Below are 27,149 nucleotides of genomic sequence, written 5' to 3'. Positions count from 1 at the left end.
AAACTTAGCAAACCGTCTCAAAAAGGTTTTAAACCGTTAAACAAACAGGGGCAATATCTGTATCACATTTTGCTTCGAAATTGGTCAACGAAAACTGCTTTTAACCGAAATTGTCAACTAAAACCAGTTTAACTGCAATAAATAGCAAGTGTCTGCACATCTCTTAACATTGTTAAGTCAGTTGCATGATTACACATAGTACTTACTTTATAGCAACAAGTGTATCAGTATGTCAGTAGTTTTGGACTTTCGATATTTGATACCACGTCGAAGGTTAGTACATATTTTTATTCGTAAAATGTTTGCGATCAAATAAAATGAACTGAAAAGACATATTTCACATAACTAAATTTGAAATACACTTTGAACAAAAATACCATTGAAAGGGAAAGTGAATTATCTGATTTAAGAGTAACATAATAATTGCTCTCTCGACTACTCACTGAGTTTCTATTGATACATTGATTCATCCAAATTGAGAATGGAAATGGGGAATGTGTCAAAGAGACAACAACCCGACCATAGAACAGACAACAGCAGAAGGTCACCAATAGGTCTTCATTGTTTGAGATGACAGAAAGCATTCACAATGTTTTATATAATTTGTTTTAATTGTGAATCTTTGTGTGGACTTTCTTTTTTGTTTTATTTTTTGGGGGATAAATGACGAATTTGGTTATTTTCATTATACGTATAGACATACCACTGAAATACAAATATTGGATTGTACTCTCTCGAATTCTCGTTCTCATTTTGTTCGATTAATTAACTTGCAATACTTTTATAGAGAAATCTGAAATCAAGCAAGGTTGAAAATGGGGCGTTCAATCAAGTTGGGGCACAATAATCAGAATCTACAATGCAATTCTTGGTACTATTTTCAAAACGAAAAGCGGAAAATCTTATATTTACAAAATCATTAAATGAAGCCAGTGTCATATCATTCTATTTATTATATGTCATGAATATTCGTTAAATCTTTTGCTCATTGTCCGAAATATAGTTCGAAACCGTATTAAACTGGTACGTTCGTTTCTGCAAAACCAAACCCGGTTTCAAAAACTCATCAAAACATCCTCAGAAATACGACCTAAGTTTACGACTGAATCAAATACGCCCTAAGTTTACGATTGAATCAAATACGCCCTAAGTTTACGACTGAATCAAATACGCCCTAAGTTTACGAGACGTGAGAAAGTAAAACCCATATATATATGATATCCGTGCAAACATACAACACGTGTTCCTGTCACGGTACAAACTTTATTGATACCAATTGCAAAACAAATTGGAAAACTAAACATATGCAAAGAACATAAAACCTACTGAAAGGACAATTAAATGACATCTCAACCGCAATAATAAGGTAATACTATCGTAAAAATTGCATGCATCAGGCCTAGTCCAAATAGTTATGACGTCTGGCAAGGCTATTTTATTTTTTTTCTGGGAGTGACGCCCAAATAATAATGACGTCTGGCAAGGCTATTTAATTTTTTTTTCTGGGACGCCTTCCTACGTCCCAGAAAAACTTAAAATAGCCTTGCCATGCAGACGTCATAATTGTTTGGACTAGCATCAGGCCGGTCAGTTGCAAGTTCTTGTAACATAACCAACTTTCATTGGAAATTAAAAACTGAAATATATATCATATTATAAATTATGCACCACAAAGGCATGCAATGACTATATTTGGTACGTACGTTCCAAAAGATTAATAATTCAGCAGGTCATTGTGTGGTTCATCGTATTCCATGAACCAAATTTAAAAAAAAGGGGGGGGGGGGGGTTAAGATATGCAAAGCCATCAACATGTATGCCTGATCTGACTTAAGTAGTAATAAGCAATTGTGTATTTATATACTTTTCATGACATTTGGTTGAGGCAAACTAAAGTTAGAGAACGGAAACCAATCTTGGGACGGACAAGGGTAACTCTAAATGCCCCTCTGCTACAGCGGGGCATACAAAATGAAATTATCTTCTATATACGAATGGTACAGTCTGTGTACTATATCTACAAGTTTCTCAGTTTGTTTGAAGTTTATCGCCAATTCAAACTGAACTAGATTTACAAATTATGTGTACAAATTGAATATCTATGATCCTATTTTTGGTAAGGGACGACATCAAAAGTTCAATGTAGGATAAAAAACTTAAGTCACATAGTTTTTTGGCTGACCCCCCTACTCCTCTTCTTAACTTAATTTGGGAAAAACTTATTTACCTATATGGATATATGTTTAAATCGATTTTAGATTAACAAAACTTGCAGCAATGTTGACCCCCCCTCTCCCCACCCCCAAACTATTCGATTTAAGTTTTTTTTCCTACATCGATCTTTTGATATCGTCCCTAAGTAAGAATAGTTCAAAGTTCTTCAGACACTTTCATTTAATTAGTTAAACAGTTGGATTAACTATTCTCTGAAATCCAAATTAAAAGTGATTTTTGGGATCAAGTATTCGACTAGTGTAAAACGGCAAACAATATTTTGTTTATATTTCAAAAAAAATGTACACATTGGTTCGCCTTTGAAATCGCCCCTGAAAAAATAACGAAAAAAACCCAGCATATATATTGCTGTTAAATCTTTCAGCCCCCCTCCTTATTTTTATAAATAGATGAGATGTACAGGAAAACAAGGGTCTTTGAATGACACGATTAGCGAAGAGATGTGTGAACATTGGTAAATTATACATTTATTTCCGTGAATTCGTATCGAAAAACACCAAATTTTACTTGCCGGGCTAAAAGAAAAATACCATCTTTAGAATAAAGAATAAAAAAACATTTTGAATCATTATTATACCTTGCAACACCCAAATAGTACACATATCACAAATTTAAACCGTGATATTATGGTTACGTGTTGCACAAATGCACATCAGAAATGACTAGTAATTCGATCACGAATTTTGCACGCAAGGAGCACACACTAACAGCAAATCTGATGCAATTCTTTTTCAATAACCAATAAATATTTAATTATACGCCTCATTTTTAATTGTCAATAATAATACCTACCGACCGCATAAAGAATAAAAACAAAACAATTCACACCAAAAAAATGACATGACAGAATTCGACCACGAATGCTGCACGCAAGGTGGATCAAGGTGCACACAGAGAAATCTTATACATTATTTTTTCCTGATTGAAAACAATAAATTATTCGCATCAAGCTCTCCATTTTAATCAAACTGAAAACAGAAAACTTTAATAATATTCAATTTTATGTGTCACGTTTGATGGCACGAATATTATCTCTTGACCTCACTAATCTGGGTCACTGGTATACTCTCAGTAGATGCTGTTCACTTCATTGTCGGCTGACTGACCTTGCGGTTAAAATAGACAAAATGAACTCTATAACAGACGATATTTTAACATAGTTTATTTGGAATTTACTTGCTTTTGGAATTCAAATCAAATACAGTAAAATAATAAAAAATAATCAATAAATCTTAACTTGTTAAAGTCATTATTTTTACTCGTAAACAAATCCAATACATATGCAAGAACACTGAATCCTGTCGGTGCCCCTCGACCGAATTGTGTCCACGTGAAGACGGGGTGATTCCCAAGGATTATATTTACATTTTAGCGTGATAAACATGATACAGACTTCAGTTTGCTTGAATCATTGCTGTTGTAAAGTTGGATAATATTATTGAGAAGAAATTGTGAAAATATATTAACATTTGAAGGAATATTTTAATATTCAAATAACCAAGGATTATAAAATTATATGATAAACATATTGTAATAAATAAAATAAGGTAAGTTTATAATTTATTCATAACTATGTTATTCTTTAACAAAATATTTTTCGTTTTTCGAATTTCTTTACATAACGTTTATTGTGGACAGTTACACTATTACAGTTATTCTGAGGGTATAGTCAAAGATGTTTTCCTAACAATTTTGTCAACAATGCTGACTATTTTTTGATTTATTTAAAAGTTAATATAAAATCTCAATTCTATGTTTTTAATGCAAGTACATTCCCCTTTTAACTAGTTGTCATAAAAATTTTAAACCGTTTCCTACCCACTTTGTTTATTAGTACATTGCGGTTTATTGTTTTCTTTGTTCATGGTCACCGATCACTCACTGATCAGCTGTTTTCCCTTGGTCTAAAAAAAGAACATGATTATGTACGCATGCGTAATGAAAGTTGGAATGATCAGTGCGTGTTTACTGAATGCACATGGAGTCCCAGATACAGTGATCGATACATGAATACAGTGTGTATTGCGTTAGTCAGTATAATTCTGGAAAGTTTACGTATTATATATTAGAAGGTTAGACAGTAAAATAAATTATTTATTTGCAGAAAGATGTTGGATAACGAAAGATTGTTGAATGATGTTGGTGTATCCCCGTTTGAGTGTGGATCAACTTCAATGCCACCCATACCTAAAGGAGGATTATTAGTTAGAGTAAGTTAAATTTTAATTAATTATCTATTTAAAAAAAATGTAATTCAATTTTTATAATTTTTTTTTAAAGAGATGTACTTGGGGAACTTCACAGAGTTTGAACTTTAGTTATTAGAATACGATTATCTGGAAACAAAAATGATCACTTATACAAATGTACATCATTTTTTACATGGAATAGATAATGATATACATCTCTACATGTGTTGAGTACGTGTATTCATATGATAACAAGGTCAAACTTTCATTTTAATCAATATATTTTTAAAAATTTTACTTATTCCATATATTTAACTTAGATTAAAAGCTGGTTATCTGGACAGAAATAATCAGGACTTGAACATGTATATCAAATACTACAAATACTTTGACCTATAAAGGGTTACTTTTCAAATTTTGACCTGGATGAAGAATTGTCTCATTGGCACACATACCACATCTTCTTATATATATCTAATTGCAATGTATGGTCACATTTATGACTTGTACATGTACAATAGATTCATATAAAGGTCAATTGTCTCTTCTAAATTAAAAAAAAACCAAAACAATTAAATTTTTATTTGTTTGAATTTAGATATTAATTATATTAAATGCACTTGACTTGTGTATGATCTTTTGATATTGTAAGGGCCACTGAGCAATATATTTATTTATTATATACAATATACTTTTAAGCCTACATTTGTAGATCCTCAAATATTCATTTTATTTGTTTATGTATTGCAGGTAGCTTGTGCTGGTGCCTGCTTTGCAGAAGGCCAAGTTAAAAAGAGGGACATCAGACCTCAATTGCCAGGTTTGGAAATTGCTGGATATGTCCAAGATGTCTGTAGCTCACTGCCAAATAAAAACTTCACACAGGGAGATAAAGTTATTCTGTACCCAGATGAAGGTGTTCTAAGCACAGGTTGTGCCGAATATTTAGCTGTTAGTGATGTTTCAAATTGCATACAGATTCCACCATCAATACCTCTTGAAGTTGCTGCACAGTTGTCCGGAAGTGCATTGACTGCATATTGTGCACTGATTAAAGCCAAGTCACATGTGGAGAAACTAAGAGAAGTGAAATGTAAGTGTCTTGTCAGATACAGAAAACTTTCTAACATTTGAATTGATGCATGTCCTCAATATTTAATGAATAATCAATATTAAATAATTAGAATAAATTTCAGTAATTCTAAATGCAGGGAAAAAGAAAATATGAAAATCTTAAATCAATCTTTCAAATTCTGTTTAGATTATAGGACGTTGAATTAACATACAGAATAATAAAAGATCCATCTCCTTTATTTATAACTAAACATTTTAATTTCTTTTTCAGCATGTGTGAATGTTATGATTATTGGTGCTGGTGGATTAGGTCTATGGGCAGTCAGAATAGCCCAGGCTTTAGTAGGCCCAACAGATAATGGGGTCCGAGTGTATGTAGCTGATCACAGCATCGACAGACTATTAGCAGCCCAAGATCATGGTTGCTATGACATTATACATTGGAATGAAGAAGACCATGAACAGTACATCGTAGAGAGGACTTTAGACGCTTGCAGAGGCGGTGTAGATGTTATAGTCGATTTCGTCAGTTCCCCAAGAACAGTTCAAAGAGATCTCAAAGTTCTGAATAGGGTAGGTTTCATTGACAGTTTAGGCCATACTTTGAAAATCTGTTTTTGATATCTTTGGACTTGTGTAATTTTTAAGTTCAATTGGTGAAAAAGATTAAAGAATGTTTACATACACCCAAATCTTAGAAAAATTATATCAACTGACATCCAAAGACATTTGAACAACACACTTTGAAGAAATTGAAGGCTTAGATTTCAAAAAAGTCTTGTGTGACAAAGTTACTTTTCTGTTCAAATTACTTATTGTAAAAGGATATATATAAAATAAAAATCCTCAGCCATACATTGTAAATGTAAACTGTTGCTTATAACTTTTGTATTTCATTTCAGGAGGGTTTAATACTGGTTGGTGGAAACACATTGTCAGAAGTCAGCATTAATTTGAATGTACTCGCTGCTAAACAACAAAGTATAGCTGGCATTCCTCAGGGAACATTTGAGCAACTACAACAAATTATCGACATGGTGGCAGACAATAAGGTAAATTAAAATTAATAATAAAAAAATACAGAAAAATGTCATTCTTTGTTTCATCTCCTAAGACAAAGCAAGTTGAATGAAAAACAATTGAAGAAAAAAAAACACCAGAAGGCAAAAGATATATTTTGATAATAAAATGGATGGCTACATAAATTAAAAAGGGAGTCTTTGTAATTTAATGTCGCCGTTATGGAAAAGATATTTTTTGTTCATTTGAATTTTTTTTTTTAAAAAGGCAGGTATTTAAGTAGAAATGACTTGTATTAAAGCATGAAAGTATTCTAAGAATCGACTCATTTATCATAAGAAAAGCAAACATACTGCTAATATACAAAATATCATGCCATTGCTCATCTTGTGTATGACTATGTTTTAAATTGTTCTAATGTGTTGTGACAAATTTTTCAATTTTGCTTAAATTTATTTTCCAGGTGGAGCCACCAATGTATCATGTTTTCCCAGCTTGTGACGCACAACAAGTATATCAAGATTTAGCACAATGTCGGATTGTAGGACGCGCTATTCTGAGTTATATGGACTCGACACAAACACTTGATAACCAGCATTAGATCTGAACAATTCCAAACAATTTATCTGTGATTTATTCTATGAACGACTGACGCCCCCCTCAGGGATTCAGAAAACTCGCAAACAATCAGTAGTTTGTTGAACACGCCCCGTAGAGGCTCAAAGGAAGTTGATACCACTAAGTCGTTGCTGTTGTAGGCAACAGTCAGTCTGGAAAAACAGAACTTATTTCAAATGGTGCTGTGATATTATTAATTTAAATATTCATGAACATGCAAATTAGTGTATGGCTTGAATATATGACCTTTTGTTTATAATGTGTAAAACTTAATTGTAAATTTTGAACATATTCTGAACTGTAGGTACATGTACATGAAGTTCATTTAGAAATGTTAAGAATTATATAAATTTTGCCATCTGAAAAGAAAGAACTCGTGAAAAAATTGTATACAAGTTTGTTGTGAACAATTGGAGAGAAAAAGTGAACAAAAGTTGTGAAAGTTGTAAAATATGCATGTTCGCTTGCAATTGAAAATGGCATTATTAGTTTTTAATGTAATTTCGATATAGATATTTTTTCGTTCCAAAGAGACATTTTGTGAGCAGTTGGAGATTTTTTGCAAACGGTCAGTATTTAGTGCTGGGAGTTATAATTTAATTTGGTGCAATCTATACAAATTGTGTGGATGTTAAATAAGTGCTAATTTTGTATGGAAGTATATGGTTTTTCTTTACCGTGCTAAATGTGTATGAAAAGTATATTGACTTGTGCTAATTTTATATGGAAGTGTGTTTGAAATGTGCTAATTTTGTATGGAAGTACACTTGTGCTAATTTAGTGTGGAAGAATTGTTTATAAGTGTATAAAATTGCATGAAAGGTACAGTTTACATGTGTAATTATTGAAAGATTGGTTGTTTAAAACTTGTTAATGTTTTATATAATTGTAAAAGAAATAAAGTGCAAGAAACACTCTATTTAGATTTTTTATCTGTCAGGCATGATGAGAAAGAAAAAAACAGCACTTGGGGAATCAAAACTTTGTTTTAGTGTGCCCCAGTACATTTCTACCCAAGTAAAGTGCTAGCCTTAACCTACATTTTGAAGACATTTTGAGGTCAAGCATAGATAAAGTGATGTCTTGGGTAGAGATAAAAACTCCCACTTGCCTACCAACATACATGTATATAGGAACCCAATCATACTTAACACACTAAACCGTTAAAACTTTACTTTTGCTTTAAGATCATATAAAAGGATACATAGGATGTACGTGAAAGAGACAGCAATCCTACAGGATACATCTAAGAAAGGCATTTAAGTTAGCTTTATTAGGGAAAATATCTTCACTGGAAAATTGAAAGCTTATTTTATCCGATTATCAAATCCTTTGCCTTCTTGGTTACTTTTTGTTAACTCTACCACTTCAAATATTGGTCACTGAATGTTAGATCTACAGTTAAATGGACGCTTTAGTTTGATCAACTGGTATATGAATAAAACATGAAAAAATAAATATAGAATAAAAACAAACAAGAGTTGGACAAGTCGAAGATTAACAGCAAATGTGAAAAATGTGTGTACAATAAAACATTCCTTTGTCGTTTTATAGATCGATCACAGCAGCTGTTGTTTTCGTATTGGAATTCCCGAATTTATGCAGCACAGCAGAAAAAAACCGTTGATATTTAAATTATTATAAACAAACAAAAAACCAGTAAATAAACAAGAATTTAAATTGAATAATTATTTTGAGAAACAAATGGCTGTAACTTTAATATAGCGACCTTTAGATGTTGGTGTTGCAAGGTTTATTTCGCGTTTACAAGTACTTCAAAGCGACTTTATTGTGTTTTAAAACAGTCGGTAAAACAAAGATTTTTATGGCGTACATGGTACGTGTAGTACGAGAAAAACTTGGCAGGCATTTCGTTATTAGATAATAGCTGTAACTTGTAATTATTATCACGAAAACAAGTTCATGTAGTCGAAAAACATATTTGTCTTTATTTGTCAAAATAGTGTTATGGTTGCCGATTTAGTTGTTTGTTTCAAGTACATGACCTAAATTTGGGTCATTTAACTTTATACGATAGAACAGCGTTTATGTATTGACCGATTTAGTATCCGTTATGCAACTGTTTAAATGTCTATAGTATAACGCCCTGGGGTTATTTTTGTCTGAAAGTATAATAGGAATATGTCGAGTTTTCTTAAACAGTCTAAAATGTGTTTCTTAAATTCATAATAACATGTTATTGAATGCAGTATTAAATTGGAAAAAAAGAGATTGCTCTGGGGCATTTAATATATTGTCAGGATTTGCTCCATAATATTATAACATTATTACCCTGTACAATCAGTTTTTCAAACTATTACCCCTCCCGTTTTAATCTTTTTTAACTTTTGATATTCCCAATTGCATTTTGGCCTTCAAACAATCACTTATTTTTGGCTGACGTGTATAAACAGAAAACGTAAACAAACTCTGATATCGATTTATCTTCCCTTGTAATATACCAGTGCAACGTTCTGAGATATGAAACCAGGTCACACTTTGGAAGTGAATTATTTGTTTACAATAGAAAACACTGAATAGATATTAGTCATATATTGCAGCATTGAAGAAAGCATATCATTGACGTGTTTACGCAATTGGAAGCAATTGACAACAAGTGGAAAACATCTAATTACCCGAACACTGTATATTCCATGCAAACTATCACGTTCACTCATAATTCATAGGTTGATATTGTTAATATGACGTAATTACATTTTTGACACCCATCGCTTTCAAGGATGGGGTAGGGATAAACTCATACTTGGATTAAACTTTGTAGTATTAAACGCGTTTCGTCTAGAAAAGACTCATCAGTGATGCTCGAATCAAAAAATATATTGATAGTCTTTGACCTGTCAGATATTTTCGTTTCCGAATACTTACTCCAGTATGTTATATATAAATAACATTATAGTGCCTAACAAGATTTTGTGAGGTAGACGAAATTGACTTTAAAACGATCGTATTGACTTTTAATGTGCAGAAATAGGCAGATCGGACATATTTTGACTTTAGTTACTTACTTCTTAAGTTTGGGATTAATTGTAATCAACATATTCCAATGAGACTGAAAAATGCTTTTTTTTATTATGATAAATAATAATTTTACCTGCCGTAGTCGTGCGTAAAATATATTTCAGTATTTCTCTTACGAAAATGACTTGTTTAATGGAACAAAACGTATTATTTGTAAACTTTCTCTTTACTCTTCACAATAGGCTTTTAAAAAATAACCTTTCCAACTGTATATTCCGAAAATTTTATGAAAATCGAATAAGTGGCAATTCTTACCTTTCATACCTTAACTTTCATTGATAAAACATATGATAATATTGACTCGTCCAGTGTCCAGTTTGAAGGTCATTTTAGTTACCGGTCACATTCATGCACGTTCTAATTAATCAATAGTCATGTATGAAAAGCATAAACAAGTTTGAAGGTAAACTAATAACAACTTAATCCAATCAAATTGCCTACGATTCAATAACAATGACCAGTCCACATCATAAAAATGTATAGGGGTAAACTGGGTAGGGAGAAAATGTCAGATATATTAAGTTCATTATTTTGCAATAACGAGTAAAAATTTGTTAACCAATAGATTTGTTATAATTTCATAATCATGTCGTTATGTATTGGTATAGTTTTTGGATCTTTCATTAGCGTATTTAAGGCTGTAGAAAGTTTGGCCTTCAAAAGTCAACTTAATCATTGACTTTATAAAGAAAATTCGCCTTTTTAAAACATTGAATGTTTCACAAATAATACGCGACAACAAAGCAAAATCATTTCTTAAAACACTGCAAAAAAAAATAATTCTGATTGATGCAGTGGTATTGTCATAAATTGCACTGGAGTGAACAGTGGTACATCAAACGTCGAATTCCCTCACACAATGTTATCACACACTATAGATTGCAACTTAAATAGGTATAACGAGGCGAAGATCTCTTATTGGATGAGAGGTTCAACCATTACAAGATCAATGCCATACTTAGTGCAGAAAAGTAGTTTCTAGATGCTAAATCAAATAATATATATTTAATTGAAACCATACTTGGATATATGGTTAAATGAAAAAAAGAGGAAGATACCTATATTGATTTGGATTTCAATATCGTATATTTCAAGGTCATATAGTTAGGGAGCCACCATTTGATTTTTATGGGGGGGGGGGGGGGGGGGGGGGGGGCTAGGATGAAATTTGAAAAAAAATAGTCAGGACAGGAGTTTGAGTAAAAAAAAAAAAGCAGGATGAGACACTTGCAAAAAAAAAGTCAGGACGACAATTTAGGTAAAAAAAAGTCAGGATAAACTTTTAAAAAAAAAAGGCAGGACCGAATAGAGTGAAAAATAAAAAGGCAGGACATCGATTACAGCTATTACTTACAAATGTCCAAAACAAAGAAAAGTTGTTTCTGTAATCTATGGTTATTTATAGTGAGACGAATATCCCTACTGAATTTGAAGTCCCTATATCTAAAGTCAAGGTCATCGTTCTAAAAATAGGGTTGTTTGTAAGACAATATTTGTGTTGATGGCATGACATGTAAAAATCATACTTTTAAACATATATGTCATCTGGTCGTTAAATGCGTTTCTCCATGATAATTTGGTACGGGGTCTTTGATTTTGTAGTTGGTAAAATGCTGATGAAACAAGGCGAATATCTATGACCAAAAAGGGATCTAACAGAAATAGTCAATTCTTAAATCAATCCTAATTCTATCTTATTCATTCAAATGTGACGTCATTTTATTGTCATTTTTTACAACTTCAAGTATGACGTCACTTGGCGTTGAGGTTTTAACTTATTCGGATGTGTCTATTTTTTGTACATTTTGTCGGGTTATGTAATGTATTTCGGTTGTTTCCTGTAATTAGTTAATACTTCAGTTTTATCATATATCTTTTGTATAGTCATTTTATAAATTTTTTGCAAAAGTATAAGTTATTCTAAATAATAGGGATGTTCTGGTACCTATTAACAGAAAACCCTGGCCGTTTTTGGCACAACTTTTTTGAACTTTTGGTCCTCGATGCTGTTCAACTTTGTACTTGTTTCGGCTTTCAAACTTTTGTATCTTGGCGTCACTGGTAAGTCTTGTGTGGAGAAAATGCACTCTGGCGTATTGACATTTTAAATTTGTTGCCTTTTGTTAGCTATTTGTGTGTTTTTTGTCATTGTGTTCTCCTATTTATTTATATTGCAGTCCTGTAATGTTGTGTTGTCATTTTAATGTTATATTTCACATGGCCATAAAAGAGGGAGTTTTGGCATGCCACAAAACCAGGTTCAACCCACCATTTTTTCCTTTAAAAATGTCCTGTACCAAGTCAGGAATATGGCCATTGTTATATTATAGTTCGTTTCTGTGTGTGTAACATTTTAACGTTGTGTTTCCGTTGTGTCGTTTGTTTTCTCTTATTTTTGAGTGTGAATTCACATTACTATAAAACGTGCACGTGTCACGGTACTTATCTATCCCAAGTTCATCTATTTAGTTTTGATGTTATATTTGTTATTCTCATAGGATTTTGTCTAATGCTTAGTCCGTTTCTGTGTGTGTTACATTTTAATGGTGTGTCATTGTTCTCCTCTTATATTTAATGCGTTTCCGTCAGTTTTAGTTTGTTACCCCGATTTTGTTTTTTGTCCATGGATTTATGAGTTTTGAACAGCGGTATACTACTGTTACCTTTATCTATCGTAGATTTGCCTCGGGAAATTGTGGACATAGTATATTGACAATCACATATTCTTGTAACATTGTACACAGAATGAAAATCCGTAGAATGTACTTTACAAGCCAAGGTGTACTTTTGTATTTGATCGAGCAATGTGTGAAACATCTTCAAGTGCATTATTTTGGCATATTGGAACATTCAAAATTATTGACTAAGTAATAAATTTATTTGCATATTTTTACACAAGGGAGTCAGACAATTCAAATACAAAATACAACTCGATAGCACAGTATACTTTTTTCTGTCAGCCAATCCTTTCCAAACGGCTAAAAGTAGCTATCTAAGTCGCTTAGAATGAGGCCCCTCATGGGGGGTCCTAGTAATCACATAATCACCATTTTTTTGCCAATATAATCACATAATCATTAAATATTTGCTTATCTTTAGTAATCAAATAATCATAAACTAAAAATACAGTCCTAGGTAATCAAATAATCATGAAATAATTGGCTTAATAATCAAATAATCATTAAAAAAACGGCCAAGTAATCACATAATCAAAAACCCCATGAGGGCCCTCTAGAATAGCGTACATTTTTTCCTTTCTGATGTCATTGCACATGTCACGGCGAATTCGAATCAAACTCGATATGAAAAATGACGCAAGGTTTTCGGAAATAAATACTGAACGGCCGTTCATGCCATGTTGGACATCAGAACACTGATTTCGAGCCTCATAAAAGTGAGAGGTTTAGCGCTATAAAACCAGGTTCAATCCACCATTTTCTACATTTAAAAATGCCTGTACCTAGTCAGGAATATGAAAGTTGTTGTCTATTCGTTTGATGTGTTTTATCCTTTGATTTTGCTATTTGGTTAGGGACTTTCCGTTTTGAATTTTCCTCGTAGTACGGTATTTTTGTGATTTTACTTTCTACTTATACAATTTTCAGTTCGCAATAATTTAATACCACCTAGATATTACTGAACTCTTCTTACATCTCATTTACAACTTTTCCTTTAAACTAACCGGCCAATATAAATAAAAATTTCCAGAACAATACAATTCGAATTTGGCGAGTTGACAAAAGAGGGACGAAAGATACCAGAGGGACAGTCAAACTCACAAATCGAAAATAAACTGACAACGCCATGGCTAAAAACAAAACAGACAACAGACAAACAATAGTACACATGACACAACATAGAAAACTGAATAATAAGCAACACAAACCCCACTGAAAACTAGGGGTGATCTCAGGTGCTCCGGAAGGGTAAGCAGATCCTGCTCCACATGTGTCACCCGTATAATATATAAATGAAAATCAGAGAGTTGATGAAGATTACATTGGTAGAAATTCATGATTTTTATATGGATTCATTATTGTTGACGAACAACATCCTCTAAATTTAAAAGAAAACTAGTTTTAAATTTTAGAATGTGATTTATATGCATACAAATATTTGACATTAAGCATTTAAAGTATACAGATGTTCGATCTCCTCCAGGGATTTTTTTACTAGGACTAATAGTTACGATAACGATGATTCTAAAATAAATGACAAAAAGATTTGTTTAGGTGCAATATAATTTGGTCATACTCATGGCATGCACAAGTGATTTTACAAATATTCCCTTCTATATGATCTCTATAATAGAAGTCTTATTTTGAACATCTTGATTTGTTCAGACGTTGATAACGAGTACCAATACTAGTAAGGCTGCACAATGTTGTTAATGGGGACGGAACTTGGATTTCTGAATTGATAATTTTGAGTGGTCTGTACTTTGATAAAGAGGACATATATATTATTACTGTGCGATATTGTTAATGAAGACGGAAGTATGATTTCTGAATTGGTCTATTTGAGTATTCCGATGACCAGAAACTGAGATCATTTTCTCAGGTATTACAGTAGTCTAGATGAAGTTGATGCTGTTTGCAAACCACTTGTTATCTTGACCTTGATTATGGTGTAATACACGGCTTTGAGTAAAATCCAATTGAACAGAGTTAAAGCTAACTTGAGTAAAGATCAGAAGAGTGGTTGCTGATCAGACGGAATACTCACGACGAGAATTCTACATTGAAGAATTACTAACTTATACAGTGGAAACAGGAACTTCAAACCGATTTTTCCTCAAGAATGGCAAAGACAATTATATGAAAGACAAAGAAGCAAAATGTGCAGATCAATCTTTTACAACTTCAATGAATTATGGTGGGATACCACTACATGAATCTGAAATAAATGACAATCACATTTTGAGAGTCATTCTTAAATAACACAATAGTACGAGAGGATCAATGGATCAAAATCCTTATGAAACTCAACAAATTTGGAAGACTATTTCGGATGTTCTGTGAAGGCACGTTTTGGTGAAAATGTCATTGAATTTTATATGAATTTTTCTCTCATAACATCTAATATAACTTCGAGCGTATCCGATGAAAATAAACTCATCATAGATACCATGACTAAATTTTGTATATACGGCAGACGCGCGTTTCGTCTACAAAAGACTCACCAGTGACGCTCGAATCCAAAAAAGTTAAAAAGGCCAAATAAAGTACGAAGTTGAAGAGCATTGAGGACCAGAATTACTAAAAATTTTGCAAAATCCAGCTAAGGTAATCTATGCCTGAGGTAGAAAAGCCTTAGTATTTTGTAAATTTTGTAAACAGTTAATTTAAAATGAAATTTATTCCCAACAAATTATTTCTGTACATTTACTAACATATCATACGTCTTTAGTGATTATTCTCATAATGTGTTGTCCTTTAAACTAGTACCAAAATACAAAAGAAGAGAAAAAGACCAATATTTAATAGTTCGGATTAATTCATTGATGGCCTTTGGCTGTTGTCTGCTTTTTGGTCGGGTTGTTGTCTCTTTGACACATTCCCCATTTCCATTATCAATTTTATCTTTTATAACACATACTTTGATATATTTCAATGCAGAAATATTTTACTGCCTTCAAACTGCTTCCGTTTCAGAATTGTATTTTAAACGCGATCCAAACATCACATTATTGTTCTCCATTGTGACAAACGTATGACAAGGTGAAAGTCAAGTCTCCATTCCATTTGTTTTTCAAGTTTTGAATGTGATCGTACTCGGTTGTACACAGTGCTTCCTTTATAATAAACGAAGAATATGACTCATATCAATATTATTTGTTGTCCATGACCCAAGGGTTTCCTAATTCTAAGACCTTCATAAAATGATGCACTTGCATACTTGTTACATTACCATACCTATATGATGCACAATGTATATAATACGACGAATACGAACGTAATTTGTATAAATCAGCAGAAACTTAGAAACTCCAGAAAGATAGTATTGGGATGTCAATAAGTCCAAATAAACAGTTTTTCTAGAAAGTGACCGGTCATTCATTGAAATTAAATTTAGCAAAAATAGAATATTATCAAAAGTCATTTTAACTTATTGAAATGAGCAATGGCTTTCCTTTTTTCAATTTTTAAAACTGACATAAACATTACGAGATCAGTTGCATTTTCTAAAACCATTATCACATGTCGCTGATGGAAGTAAAATGCAGATCATGATGTAATACGTGAAACCGACGGTGAGGGGGATTACATTTATATATTACCTACAGTGATCACGTAGTTGTGGTCGAAAACTTAATATTTATCCCCATTCCAGTTAGGTATTTTCATACAAATTGTATGCCTATATTTGGCAGTTGGATTTGTCAGAATTGTTTTTTTTTTATCAATTGATTACCTGCTTTCTATCTTTTATTGACAGTTTTTACTGCAATATCCTTGTACGGAAGCCATCACGAGTTGATTGACCGTTATGGAATAACCGTTTCACAGATGATATCGGATATGTTCCTTATGTCGTAACTATAATACCCTTCCCTTTTCATGAATTTGACCTACCGAATTAGACTATTTACCGGATTTGAAACAACATAAGCATCACGACGGGTGCCAAATGTGGAGCAGGATCTGGTCACACTTCCACAGCACCTGAGATCACCACCAGTTCTTGGTGGGGTTCGTGTTGCTTCGTCTTTAGTTTTCCATGTTGTTTCTTCTGTATTATTATTTGTCTGTTTGTCTTTTTATTTTAGCCATGTAGTTGTCAATTTATTTTCTAACAATAAGTTTGACTGTCTACCCGGTATCTATTGTCCCCCTTTTGTTATAGTTCGTTTAAATCTATTGCTAAGATAAAAACTGTAAAGAATAAATGTTTTCCGGTAAGCATTTTATAAACAGTAGAATATACTTTATACATATCCAAGTACAATTTTTACGCAGTTTCTTTTTTTTTCTTTTATATAAAGTATACAGAACAAAACTATGGAACGCCACAGCTGTCTTATGTGGTTCTCTGATATTACTTGATGTTCTTTTATCATTACTTAATAATAGTTTGTAATATCAGAGTTCCACATAAGACAGCTGTGGCGTTCCATACAAAACCCTTAAAAGTAAATAATGAGAAGAAAATACCTAGTTGCAATCAATCTATAAGAAACAAAGAAAAAAAAAACATCGATGAATTGGAAGATACAAATTTAAAAAGAATTATGAGTTCAAATCCATTTAAAACTTTTCTTCAGACAAGTTCCACTGATGACAATCGGAATTTTATCACTCTGTTTTCTGTTACGTTTACTCGGAGTCCGCCTGTTTAGTCTTTAGACGTATTCGTGTCGTAGTTATTGAATTCCATCTATATCATTAATAGTGTTTTCATCTTATATCAAGAATGAAAAATCGTTTGCTTCCGAATTCCGTGCGTACGTCACGTATTTCTAGAATAACCTTCATCGCGTAAGTTTAGAAGGTCAAACATAATGTCTTGTTTGTTATTGTATCTCAATTTTAATGTTTATTAATTTCTTTTTATAACTACGAGATTGATTACGGTTGAAGTGTCATTCAAGTCTATTTACACAGGGAAATGGAAGTACGCAAAATCCAAGTTAACTTTGGTCTACTGTAACACATATGGGACAAAACGGGTCTTTACTAAGCAATGTTGCGTGACTATGACACGTGTTTTCCTTACTATATTCAATTAGATTGTTCATATTTGGAAATTAACTATTTTAAATTGTTGAGACCATTTCTACAAAAAGATCAAAACAGTCGTAATGTAACAATTGCATCAGGTATTTGACTACTTGATGAGTCCAATAAAATCATATCAGTATGAATAAACAGCTTCTTGACGGATAGTTTCATTGGATACTTATAGTCAACCAGTAGCTGTACCAATCCATCTGACGCTAGCAAAGAAAGTGTGGTACTAAGCAAGGCATTTGTTTTACGATTTAACTGTCATCAGATTCAATTCACTCAATACTCTTCTAATTAATCCATAACATATTTTCAAAACTTAAACGTTACTTGAGGTCCTTTTTTATTTTTCAACATTTGTATTATGTTTTGGATGTTCCAATTGGTTTTTGCATTGATCATCACTAAAGAAACATTATTTGTCAAAATATGCATATAGTGCACCAAAACTTGTATTGTTTCAACAAGAAATGTTGTGAATGGCTTTTTTTCTATGAAGAAATAGTTTCACAGTTGTTGTTATATGCTACTACAATTTAAGCAGGACTTTCATTGCCTGTTTTGTTACTCTTGTAGATCAATGGACATTATTTGATTGATTTGATTGATTAATACAGACATTATATGTATCATTGACAGTCCAAGATAAGATCGTTATTACTCAATAGAGTAAATATCAGGAAAAAGTAAAATAGAAAAAATACTGATTTACAAGGGAAACTCAATGGAATGTCCTTTATCAAACGGAAAAATAACAAGTTCAAACACATCAAACGAAGTGAAAACTGCTGTCATAATCCTTACTTAGTACTGTTATTTCCTTATATAGAAAATGAAGGAGTAAACTAGGGTTTATAGCTAGCGAAATCTATAGTTTCAACTAGCTTTCAGTAACTGCGAGTATTGTTCAAACGATCCTCTATGTCTTTTTTTGTTATGTATTACCCTAAAATAAAAAAAACCAGTGTATGTTGAACAATGCATTATTGAAAGATAATACAATTTTGAAAATAAAGTTGTCCTAATGAGGTCAACAGCTTTCAAAAATGGTCATATTTACCGGGTTTAACGCCTTTTAGTAAACAAAGACTAAGGTATAAAGATTTGTTAATGTTATGTAATTTTTATGTATATAGAGACAAGGTGAGATTTTTATCATTAACCGAAACCTTGTTTTAAGACGAATGCCTGTCACGTACGAAAGCAAAGTGAAAACTAGAGTTGGATTTTAAAACAAATACATTTAACAAAATGAGATGAAAAACAAAAGACAAATAAACAAAGTCAAAAGTACATGAAAATAAAGACAGTAAGTTATACGCATGGTAGATGTTTTTGTATGTATGGACCGATTTATTACTGCCATTTTGCTCATAAAGTTCCTATTATAAGGATATAACTTTATCTGGTACTAACGATAAAATTGCCTACATTGCAAAGTATGTTGTATGAATAAACATCTAAGAGAACGCTTAAAGTATGTCTCATTTAAACAACTTAAGTAATAATAGTTCATTTATGACATTTTTATTATCTTTTTAAAATAGCGATATGATATAAAATGATTTAGTTTATAGCACTAGTAATGTAAATAAGTGTCGCTAATCATTTAACAGGTTAAAATATAAATATAATCTGCCAAAAACATTGACGTACGATCGAGTTTACAATATAGCAAAAACTTCACCTAAAATTGTGAGAAAAAAAACCGACTAACGGGTTTAATTTGTTAAATCAAACGCATAACTTATAATATTGTGAACACAAAATGTTTGTATATACTGATAAAACAGAAAATTTTAATCGAAATGTTCAGGACTAAATAGAAAATCACCCATTGCAATTATATATGGACATTGATTTTAAAGAACATGTCTAGAAGTTTATAAAATTCATTGTTTCCTTTTTCTCATATAAGCTCCTGGCTAAAGTTCGAATCAAGATACAAAAACAGTTTAAGTGCATCACAATATGAAGAAAAACCGAAATGACCTGATATTAGATCTGCTCCGGAGGAAAAAAGGGGGTAAACGTACAGTTTGATTATTTTTACATTACATATATATGGCCTTGAAATCATGCCTGTATCATTAATCAGTTGGTAGACTAGTGGATCAATTCAAGATGAAACATATCTGCTTTGTGAAACAGATATTATATTTTAACGACAAAAAACAAAAATATAAGAGAAAATAGTCTATCTATACATATGTTGAATCAGGCCCAAGTTTGAGGTGTTTAGAATCGAAACTTTTTTATTTTCTGTGTATATTTCATAAATAAGGTAATATTTTATCATAATTAACCGATAATTTATTTCGGGACAACCATCTGTCACGCAAATAATATTTTGATAAAGTGCGCATTACTTTATAGTTTTTATAGTTATTTTGTCAATTTTCAATGCATTAAACTCATATTTACACAAATCTAATCGATCAAAAGAAACTTCTCAGTTATATCACCGTGTAGAACGCCACTTGCGGGGTGTCGGCTATGTTTGACATGGGGTGGCAATTTTGAAGCGACGAAAAAGTAAGAAGGTAAGTTCAAGCATCAAAATTTCTTATTTCTAGAACTCTCAGTACCATATAATGTATTGCACGGAAGGAACCGCAACATAATCTATTTCCTGAAAGCAGAAGCAGTCGTTTTCAGTGCTCAGTTTTCTCAAACACCTCGCCCTAGTTTTCCATGTCGCAGATTTTGAGGCTTTATATGCAAATTTCGGTATAAAAAACTACTTTACACAGCTACCATCCGTATCATTTATATAGAATTGTATTCCTCTCATTGACTTATACCAAATACCAGTTTCTTAGTTAAAATTAATTGGTTTTAAAACTGCTATTCATCAAAATATAAAGTGTCACCCGGGGTGTCAGATTTTGCGTCGCAAGGGGTAGAGGCTTGTCATAAAAAAAAGAATACATTTTCTTATAAATCGATCTCTATCTGATACTTTTTAATTCAAACACACCTACAAAAATAGAAACATAAATGTAACAGAAATGCAACCCAGAAAAACACAGGTTACATCATATTTTTCAAATTTTATTCAATTCCGGTTCGTTTAGAGATATGTATATAGTCAGAGTAAACCTTCAAAGTAGATATGATATGATAGATGTGTAACAGAAAACGGATAGTTCTAGCTGGGCGATTACGAACGAAATAACTGTCTTGAATCATTTGTTCTTGTAAACCTGTTCCGTTGTATATTGTGTACAAGTCGTTGTTTTCTCATTGACAATTGTAGTATCATCGTCTTCAGGATTACTTGAAGTTGTGTTGTCATTCGCTGAAAAAGATGCTGGAGAGTGTTTCATTGGAGAGAGTGTTCTAATTCTTTTAGGAGTAATGGATTTTTGCGGCGTGCACGAGTGCTTTTTAGATGAACCTGCTGATGAACTATGATGCATTTTGGCTGGTGGAGGCTTTGGGCATATCTTATATTGAGGACTATTTTGTGATGTTTTGGTTTATTGAGCCATAGCCTTGACTTTTTTTTACCATGATTGTGACTGAAAAGGAAAAGAAATCGTTTACCAGCTTGAAAACTAAATATTTTAAGCCATTTTTTTTACTATGAATGAAATCAAAAGCACATGTTTTGTAAGACCAAAAGCAGGCAAAAATGAAAAACCCTTATTTTGTCATGGTAAAGTAGATGTGAATGAAATCAAAAGCATATATTTTATTAGACCAAAAACAGGCAAAATGAAAAATCCTTGTTTTGTCATGGTAAAGTAGATGTGTTTGAAATAAAATGTATCATATGAAGACTAATTTACAAGCAAATATGTATTTTTTCATGACAAGCCTCTACCCCTTGCGACGCAAAATCTGACACCCCGAGCGACACTTTATATTTTGATGAATAACAGTTTTAAAACCAATTAATTTTAACTAAGAAACTGGTATTTGGTATAAGTCAATGAGAGGAATACAATTCTATATAAATGATACGGGGGATGGCTGTGTAAAGTAGTTTTTTATACCGAAATTTGCATATAAAGCCTCAAAATCTGCAACACGGAAAACTAGGGCGAGGTGTTTGAGAAAACTGAGCACTGAAAACGACTGCTTCTGCTTTCAGGAAATAGATTATATTGTGGTTCCTTCCGTGCAATACATTATATGGTACTGAGAGTTCTAGAAATAAGAAATTTTGATGCTTGAACTTACCTTCTTACTTTTTCGTCGCTTCAAAATTGCCACCCCATGTCAAACATAGCCGACACCCCGCATGTGGCGTTCTACACGGTGTATATAGTTATTTCATATCTCGAGTTTCATATTTTAGCTGTTTATTACTATGTGTTTATCTATACTAATACTAATACTTGTGCTACTCTTAATGTATGATGTAGTTATCATTATTATAGGATAATCATAACTTTTCAAGCTATTTTTGAATAACAATCATTGAACATATGTTACGTATGTGTTTATTTTAATTCTTACAAATCCTCACTGTCAATGAGTCATTTCTGACTTGTTTATTCTTATGACAGTTGCGAAATATATTTGTAAATATTGCATTATTATCGAAAAATGATATCGGCATACACTTGATATATTTTTAATCTATATATTAGTATTAACACGTATTTTACCTATTTATGTTGGTTGCAAAAACAAAGACATTTTTGTATATCATCGTCATAATTTATCCTATGAAAAATAGATATGGATAAAGATTACTTGAATTTATTTATACATCAGAATGCTTAAATTATAGTTACCACGGTATTTTTAACTAGCATCTTTTTTTTTCCAAAAGTACTTTCACTACTATGTAGGTGTAAACTTGATGTCAATTTTTCCATGATACAGCATTGATTTTGTATCCTAAAACAAGTTAATGTAATATCTGTCATTAAGCTGTAGAAATAGTACTACAGTTTAACCTACTTATTTTTCTAGAGTTCTTTTCTTTTATTACCGTGCAATATGTTGTTGACCTAGTTTTGATAGTTTCCGTTTGTCATGATGTTGTTTATCTCTCTCCTACTGGTATATATACACGGACCGTCTGAGAAAAAAAATCATCAATATATGTTGTATTGGACGTCTATAACAAAATTCTTCTATATATGTTAAAAAGGACGTATTCCGAACTCGGAGAAAATTCTAAACTGAAAATTCCTAAGCAAATGTCAAAGTAAAAAACACAAACACATCAAACGAATGGTTTACAACTCATATTCCTGACTTGGTACTGGCATTTTATTATGTCGAAAATTCGTCTTTTGTAAATTTATACTTAGCCACTTATATCTTGCTTTTACGTTCTAAATAAAGGCAACAGTAGTATACCGCTGTTCAAAAGTCATAAATCGATTGAGAGAAAACAAATCCTAGTTACAAACTAAACACGTCTTTACAACAGCCGTTAAACTAAATTTATCCCTTTGTCGGACGCAATTGTTCTTGTTTTATTTCTATCTTCATCTCATGTTTTTTTTAGCAAGATATCATAATATAATGTACTACGTATTTCACTCTGAAAATATTTATTTCTTTATACATGCCCATATTTGGGAATGATCAAAGACACGAAACAGAGAAAAAGACCAAAGACAGCGAGAAAAAGATAGATGTAAAATAGAAAACAAAATATATTTAGAATATTACAAAAGAACACATTAAATAACAACAGACTATGAATAAGTATGATAGTACCATTACAAGAAAGAGATATGATAAACACATAATTTTTCCATCAGCTTAGTTGAGGTCTAGAGCTGGCATGTCAGTAGTAGAAGCCTTTTGTTGATTTATGTATCTGACATTGTAACTTTTCTTAGTTTCTTGTGTTACCTATTCTGACATCAGACTCGGACTTCTTTTAAACGGAGTTTTACTGTGCGTATTGCTATATGTTTCTTCACTCTACCTTCTCTAGAGGTATTGAGGGGAGTGGGCGGATTGAAATCACACATACATGTTTAACCCTGCCGCCTGTCCCAAATCAGGAGCTTTGGACTTGTTAGTCTTGTATGTTTTTCATTTTTATTTTATTTATTTGTTTTAGGGTTTATTACGACTACCGTTTTTCCTTAGTACTACACAATTTAATTAGGGGCCAACTGATGAACATCTTCGGGTCCGGAATTTTTTCGCTGCGTTGAAGACACATTGGTGGCCTTCGGCTTTGGTCTGATCTTTGGACGTTTTTTTTTCTCGCGCGTCTGGCGTATATACAAAATTTAGTCCTGGTATCTATGAAGAGTTTATCTATGACATATCCCCATTTCCATTCTGAATTTTGTTGAAATATTTAACAATGTTACACACACTTTACCGAAGTCAAATAATAACAATGCAGATTTTATTTTGTGTTAGAATATACGTTGTACAAATTCACTACTTTTTATTCTTTATGTAAGCTTCAGGCGAAATCATTGAAACTCGATACATTAACTAGTTACAAAAAATATGTTTTAAAATATTGAGAATTAACAAAGTGGCCTGATTACAAATTTGTACATGTATGGTCTGTTTGCGTATAATAAGAATAATTTATCAGTGAAAATTATACATAAGTATGTATATCGTGCCTGTTTGAAGTACTGTTTCCTGAATGTAAAGAACCCTTGCATATTACAGACTGTAATGACACTGATCCAGTTATAGTGATACAAATGTATTTTCTCAGTTTGAGGGTAAATAATGTATTAACATAAAAATCTCTACTACTAAGAAGATCATATATTTAATACAAAGTAAGCAAAACGATAAAAAAAAATAAGGCTATGAATATATTTTAATTAAAAGATGAATCAATCTATGTTTTAGGTGCTCTATGTAAAAAATAATCGTTGAATTTTGTGTCTTTGTATTTGCATAAACAAGGTAATATTTTATCATAATTAACCGATAACCTATTTCGGGACAAACATCTATCATGCAAATGATAGTATAAAGAAATGCGTATTTTTTATACTCTTGTAGTCATTTTGTCAGTTTTCAATGCATTAGATAACCTTAGCTGTATTTGGTAAAGATTTTAGGACATTTTGGTCCTCAATGTTTTTCAACTTCGTTCTTTATTTTGCTTTTTCACTTTTTTTATTCGAGCGTCACTGGTGAATCTCTTGTAGACGATACGCGTGTCTGGCGCAAATACAAAATTTCTTTATATAAAAGTACATACTATGATACTTATAACGTAAAAAATATGTACTTTATTGTATATTTATATTTAGCAATTTACATCCTTCCTTTAGGATGTTAAACGGAATTTGCTTTCAACAAACATTGAAAGACCATTCAACTTTTGTTTGTGTCACCAACACTGTTGCTAATTTTAACCACACACTTGCATTGACTAAATTCTTTCTTCAAAAATATATATCAGTACACATTGGTAAAATGTACTCATGAACGTACTTCACACTAAAACATGAGTTAAATGATAGATTCGCATGTCAAAAAACGATCAGCGACATGCAGACTGAAAGAAAAAAAAGTTACAAAGAGAGAGATAAAAAATCCCGCAAGAAGAAAAGAAAGAAAAAGAATAAAAAATAGAACTGGTTGATTACCTAAAAAGAAGAAAGAATTACATCTTGCATTATTGTCTTTTTATTCAGTTTCATAAATGGTCATAATTGTATAAAAATTTCAAGCTATAATCTTGTGTAGTTTTTCTTTCCTTCCTATTAGGAATATATACAAGAATCTGGTGTTGCTGGCTTCGTTGCGTTTACTAGTTGGATATATTTCTGAGCAACACTATCGAACTTTTAACTGTTATATGTAGGTATCTTCCAGCCGTAGGTAGACACTATGGACCATAACTTTCAAAAAAAGGTGCCGTGTTTATATCTTTGTTTAACAGTCATCATTTGGAAAGATGCAATATCAATGGGTTTTATTGTACGTGACAATCTAGGAATTACAGGAATTACAATTTGTATGCGCATGCGACACTGGTACAACCCAATCCAATTATGTACCCTAACCATGTCAGGTTTTCTGAACCACGTATATTTATCTTTTTAAACTACAAGTGCTAGAAGCATTTTAAGTATGTAATTAATTTCCATATTCACTTTTAGATAGACAATTTAGAGTGCAATGATTTATATGCAACTGACAACAACAGTGTTAATACCAATTTTACTTAATTGTTTTTTATACTAGGCCATAAAAGTTAACCCTATTTTGATAACTCTGACTTAATTTATAATTTTAGAAAAAAATTAATCATAATGGGATAATTAATTTTTCAAATTTATTGTAAATAAAGTAATGATAATGTTAAAGCAGGGAATCTTGAGGAAATTTTGCCAATAACACAGTTGAAGCAGACAATGAAACTTTCACATTTAGCTGCATTGTACAGAGCAATATTGATGCCATGTAATGTTTTACAGTGTTTTACGCACGTCATATACATTTCAGAATGTTAATCTTAAAGGAAATACATGTAAAGTTATTAAATGTAACTGTTTATTCTATTTTGATCGCAGTGTTGATAAACAATTTATCGGATTAACATAGTAAAAATAACCACATCTTTTGTTCTGTCTACAGGAACCTTTTGCGAGTTAGTATAATCAGATTTAAATACAAGTTGGTTAAAATTTTAACAGATTGTGTTTAACAGTGAGAAATCCATAAAAATACTGATTGACGTTTTTTTTCCATTATGACTGTTAATGTTTATTTACAACCACTGGGTCGATACCATTGCTGTTGGAGTTTTTATTCCCTGGGGTATCACCAACCCAGTAGTCGACTAGTACTTTTTTTTAACTCATGAATAGATTACCTTAGGTGTATTTGGCCAAACCTTTATGAATTTTTGGTCTTCAATTCTCTTCAACATCGTAATTTTTTTTTCATTCGATCGTCATTGATGAGTCTTGAGTAGACACAACGCGCATTTGGAATATACTCGTTGTCATCTGAAGAGCTGAAATGCTAGAACGGTCAATCAAAGCAAGATGGCGTCCATAAAATATGATTCACACGTTTGATAATGTTTTACTGTCGGTAAAGTGAGTATTTTGTTTTTGCTTAGATTTGAAAAGAGTATCTTAAAGAAGGCAAATTTACACTTCACAAACAAATTGAGATTAACTGGTATCAACAATGAGTAAAACCCATACTGCATTTATAACCTATATAGTTATGATTTTCTGTGTCATTTCATTTGTTTTTGAGAGATGTCTCATTTACAATCATACCACATGTTCTTGTTTTTATATTTTAACATTCAAACTTCTTTAAA

The 27,149-nt window shown here is 31.9% G+C and overlaps 1 protein-coding gene across 3 annotated transcripts; it reads left to right on the top strand.

Moving 5' to 3' along the window:
* Window positions 1-165: 165 nt before the first annotated feature.
* LOC139482377 (quinone oxidoreductase-like protein 2) lies at window positions 166-8,055 on the top strand. 3 transcript variants are annotated; one of them, XM_071266236.1, is made up of 6 exons: window positions 166-273; window positions 4,340-4,445; window positions 5,175-5,517; window positions 5,770-6,071; window positions 6,401-6,550; window positions 6,982-8,055. In XM_071266236.1, the coding sequence occupies exons 1-6, from the start codon at window positions 230-232 to the stop codon at window positions 7,117-7,119; spliced, it is 1,083 nt and encodes a 360-aa protein (XP_071122337.1). In that variant the 5' UTR covers window positions 166-229; the 3' UTR covers window positions 7,120-8,055. The 3 variants fall into 3 exon arrangements, with proteins under 3 accessions (XP_071122337.1, XP_071122338.1, XP_071122339.1); XM_071266237.1 differs by lacking the exon at window positions 166-273 and adding an exon at window positions 3,287-3,782; XM_071266238.1 differs by lacking the exon at window positions 166-273 and adding an exon at window positions 4,179-4,250.
* The last annotated feature ends 19,094 nt before the right edge of the window (window positions 8,056-27,149 follow it).

The sequence above is a fragment of the Mytilus edulis genome, chromosome 7 (genome assembly GCF_963676685.1).
Source record: "Mytilus edulis chromosome 7, xbMytEdul2.2, whole genome shotgun sequence".
NCBI classification, from domain to species: Eukaryota; Metazoa; Mollusca; class Bivalvia; order Mytilida; family Mytilidae; genus Mytilus; species Mytilus edulis.
The sequence above is the reverse complement of the archived record's forward strand: the minus strand, read 5'-3'. Positions and strand labels throughout refer to the sequence as shown.

Coding starts and splice junctions, on each gene's coding strand:
- LOC139482377 (XM_071266236.1), top strand. CDS start 230: ATGTCAGTAGTTTTGGACTTTCGATATTTGATACCACGTCGAAG. Junction 274..4,339: donor TATTTGATACCACGTCGAAG/GTTAGTACATAT, acceptor ATTTATTTGCAG/AAAGATGTTGGATAACGAAA. Junction 5,518..5,769: donor GAAACTAAGAGAAGTGAAAT/GTAAGTGTCTTG, acceptor TTTCTTTTTCAG/CATGTGTGAATGTTATGATT.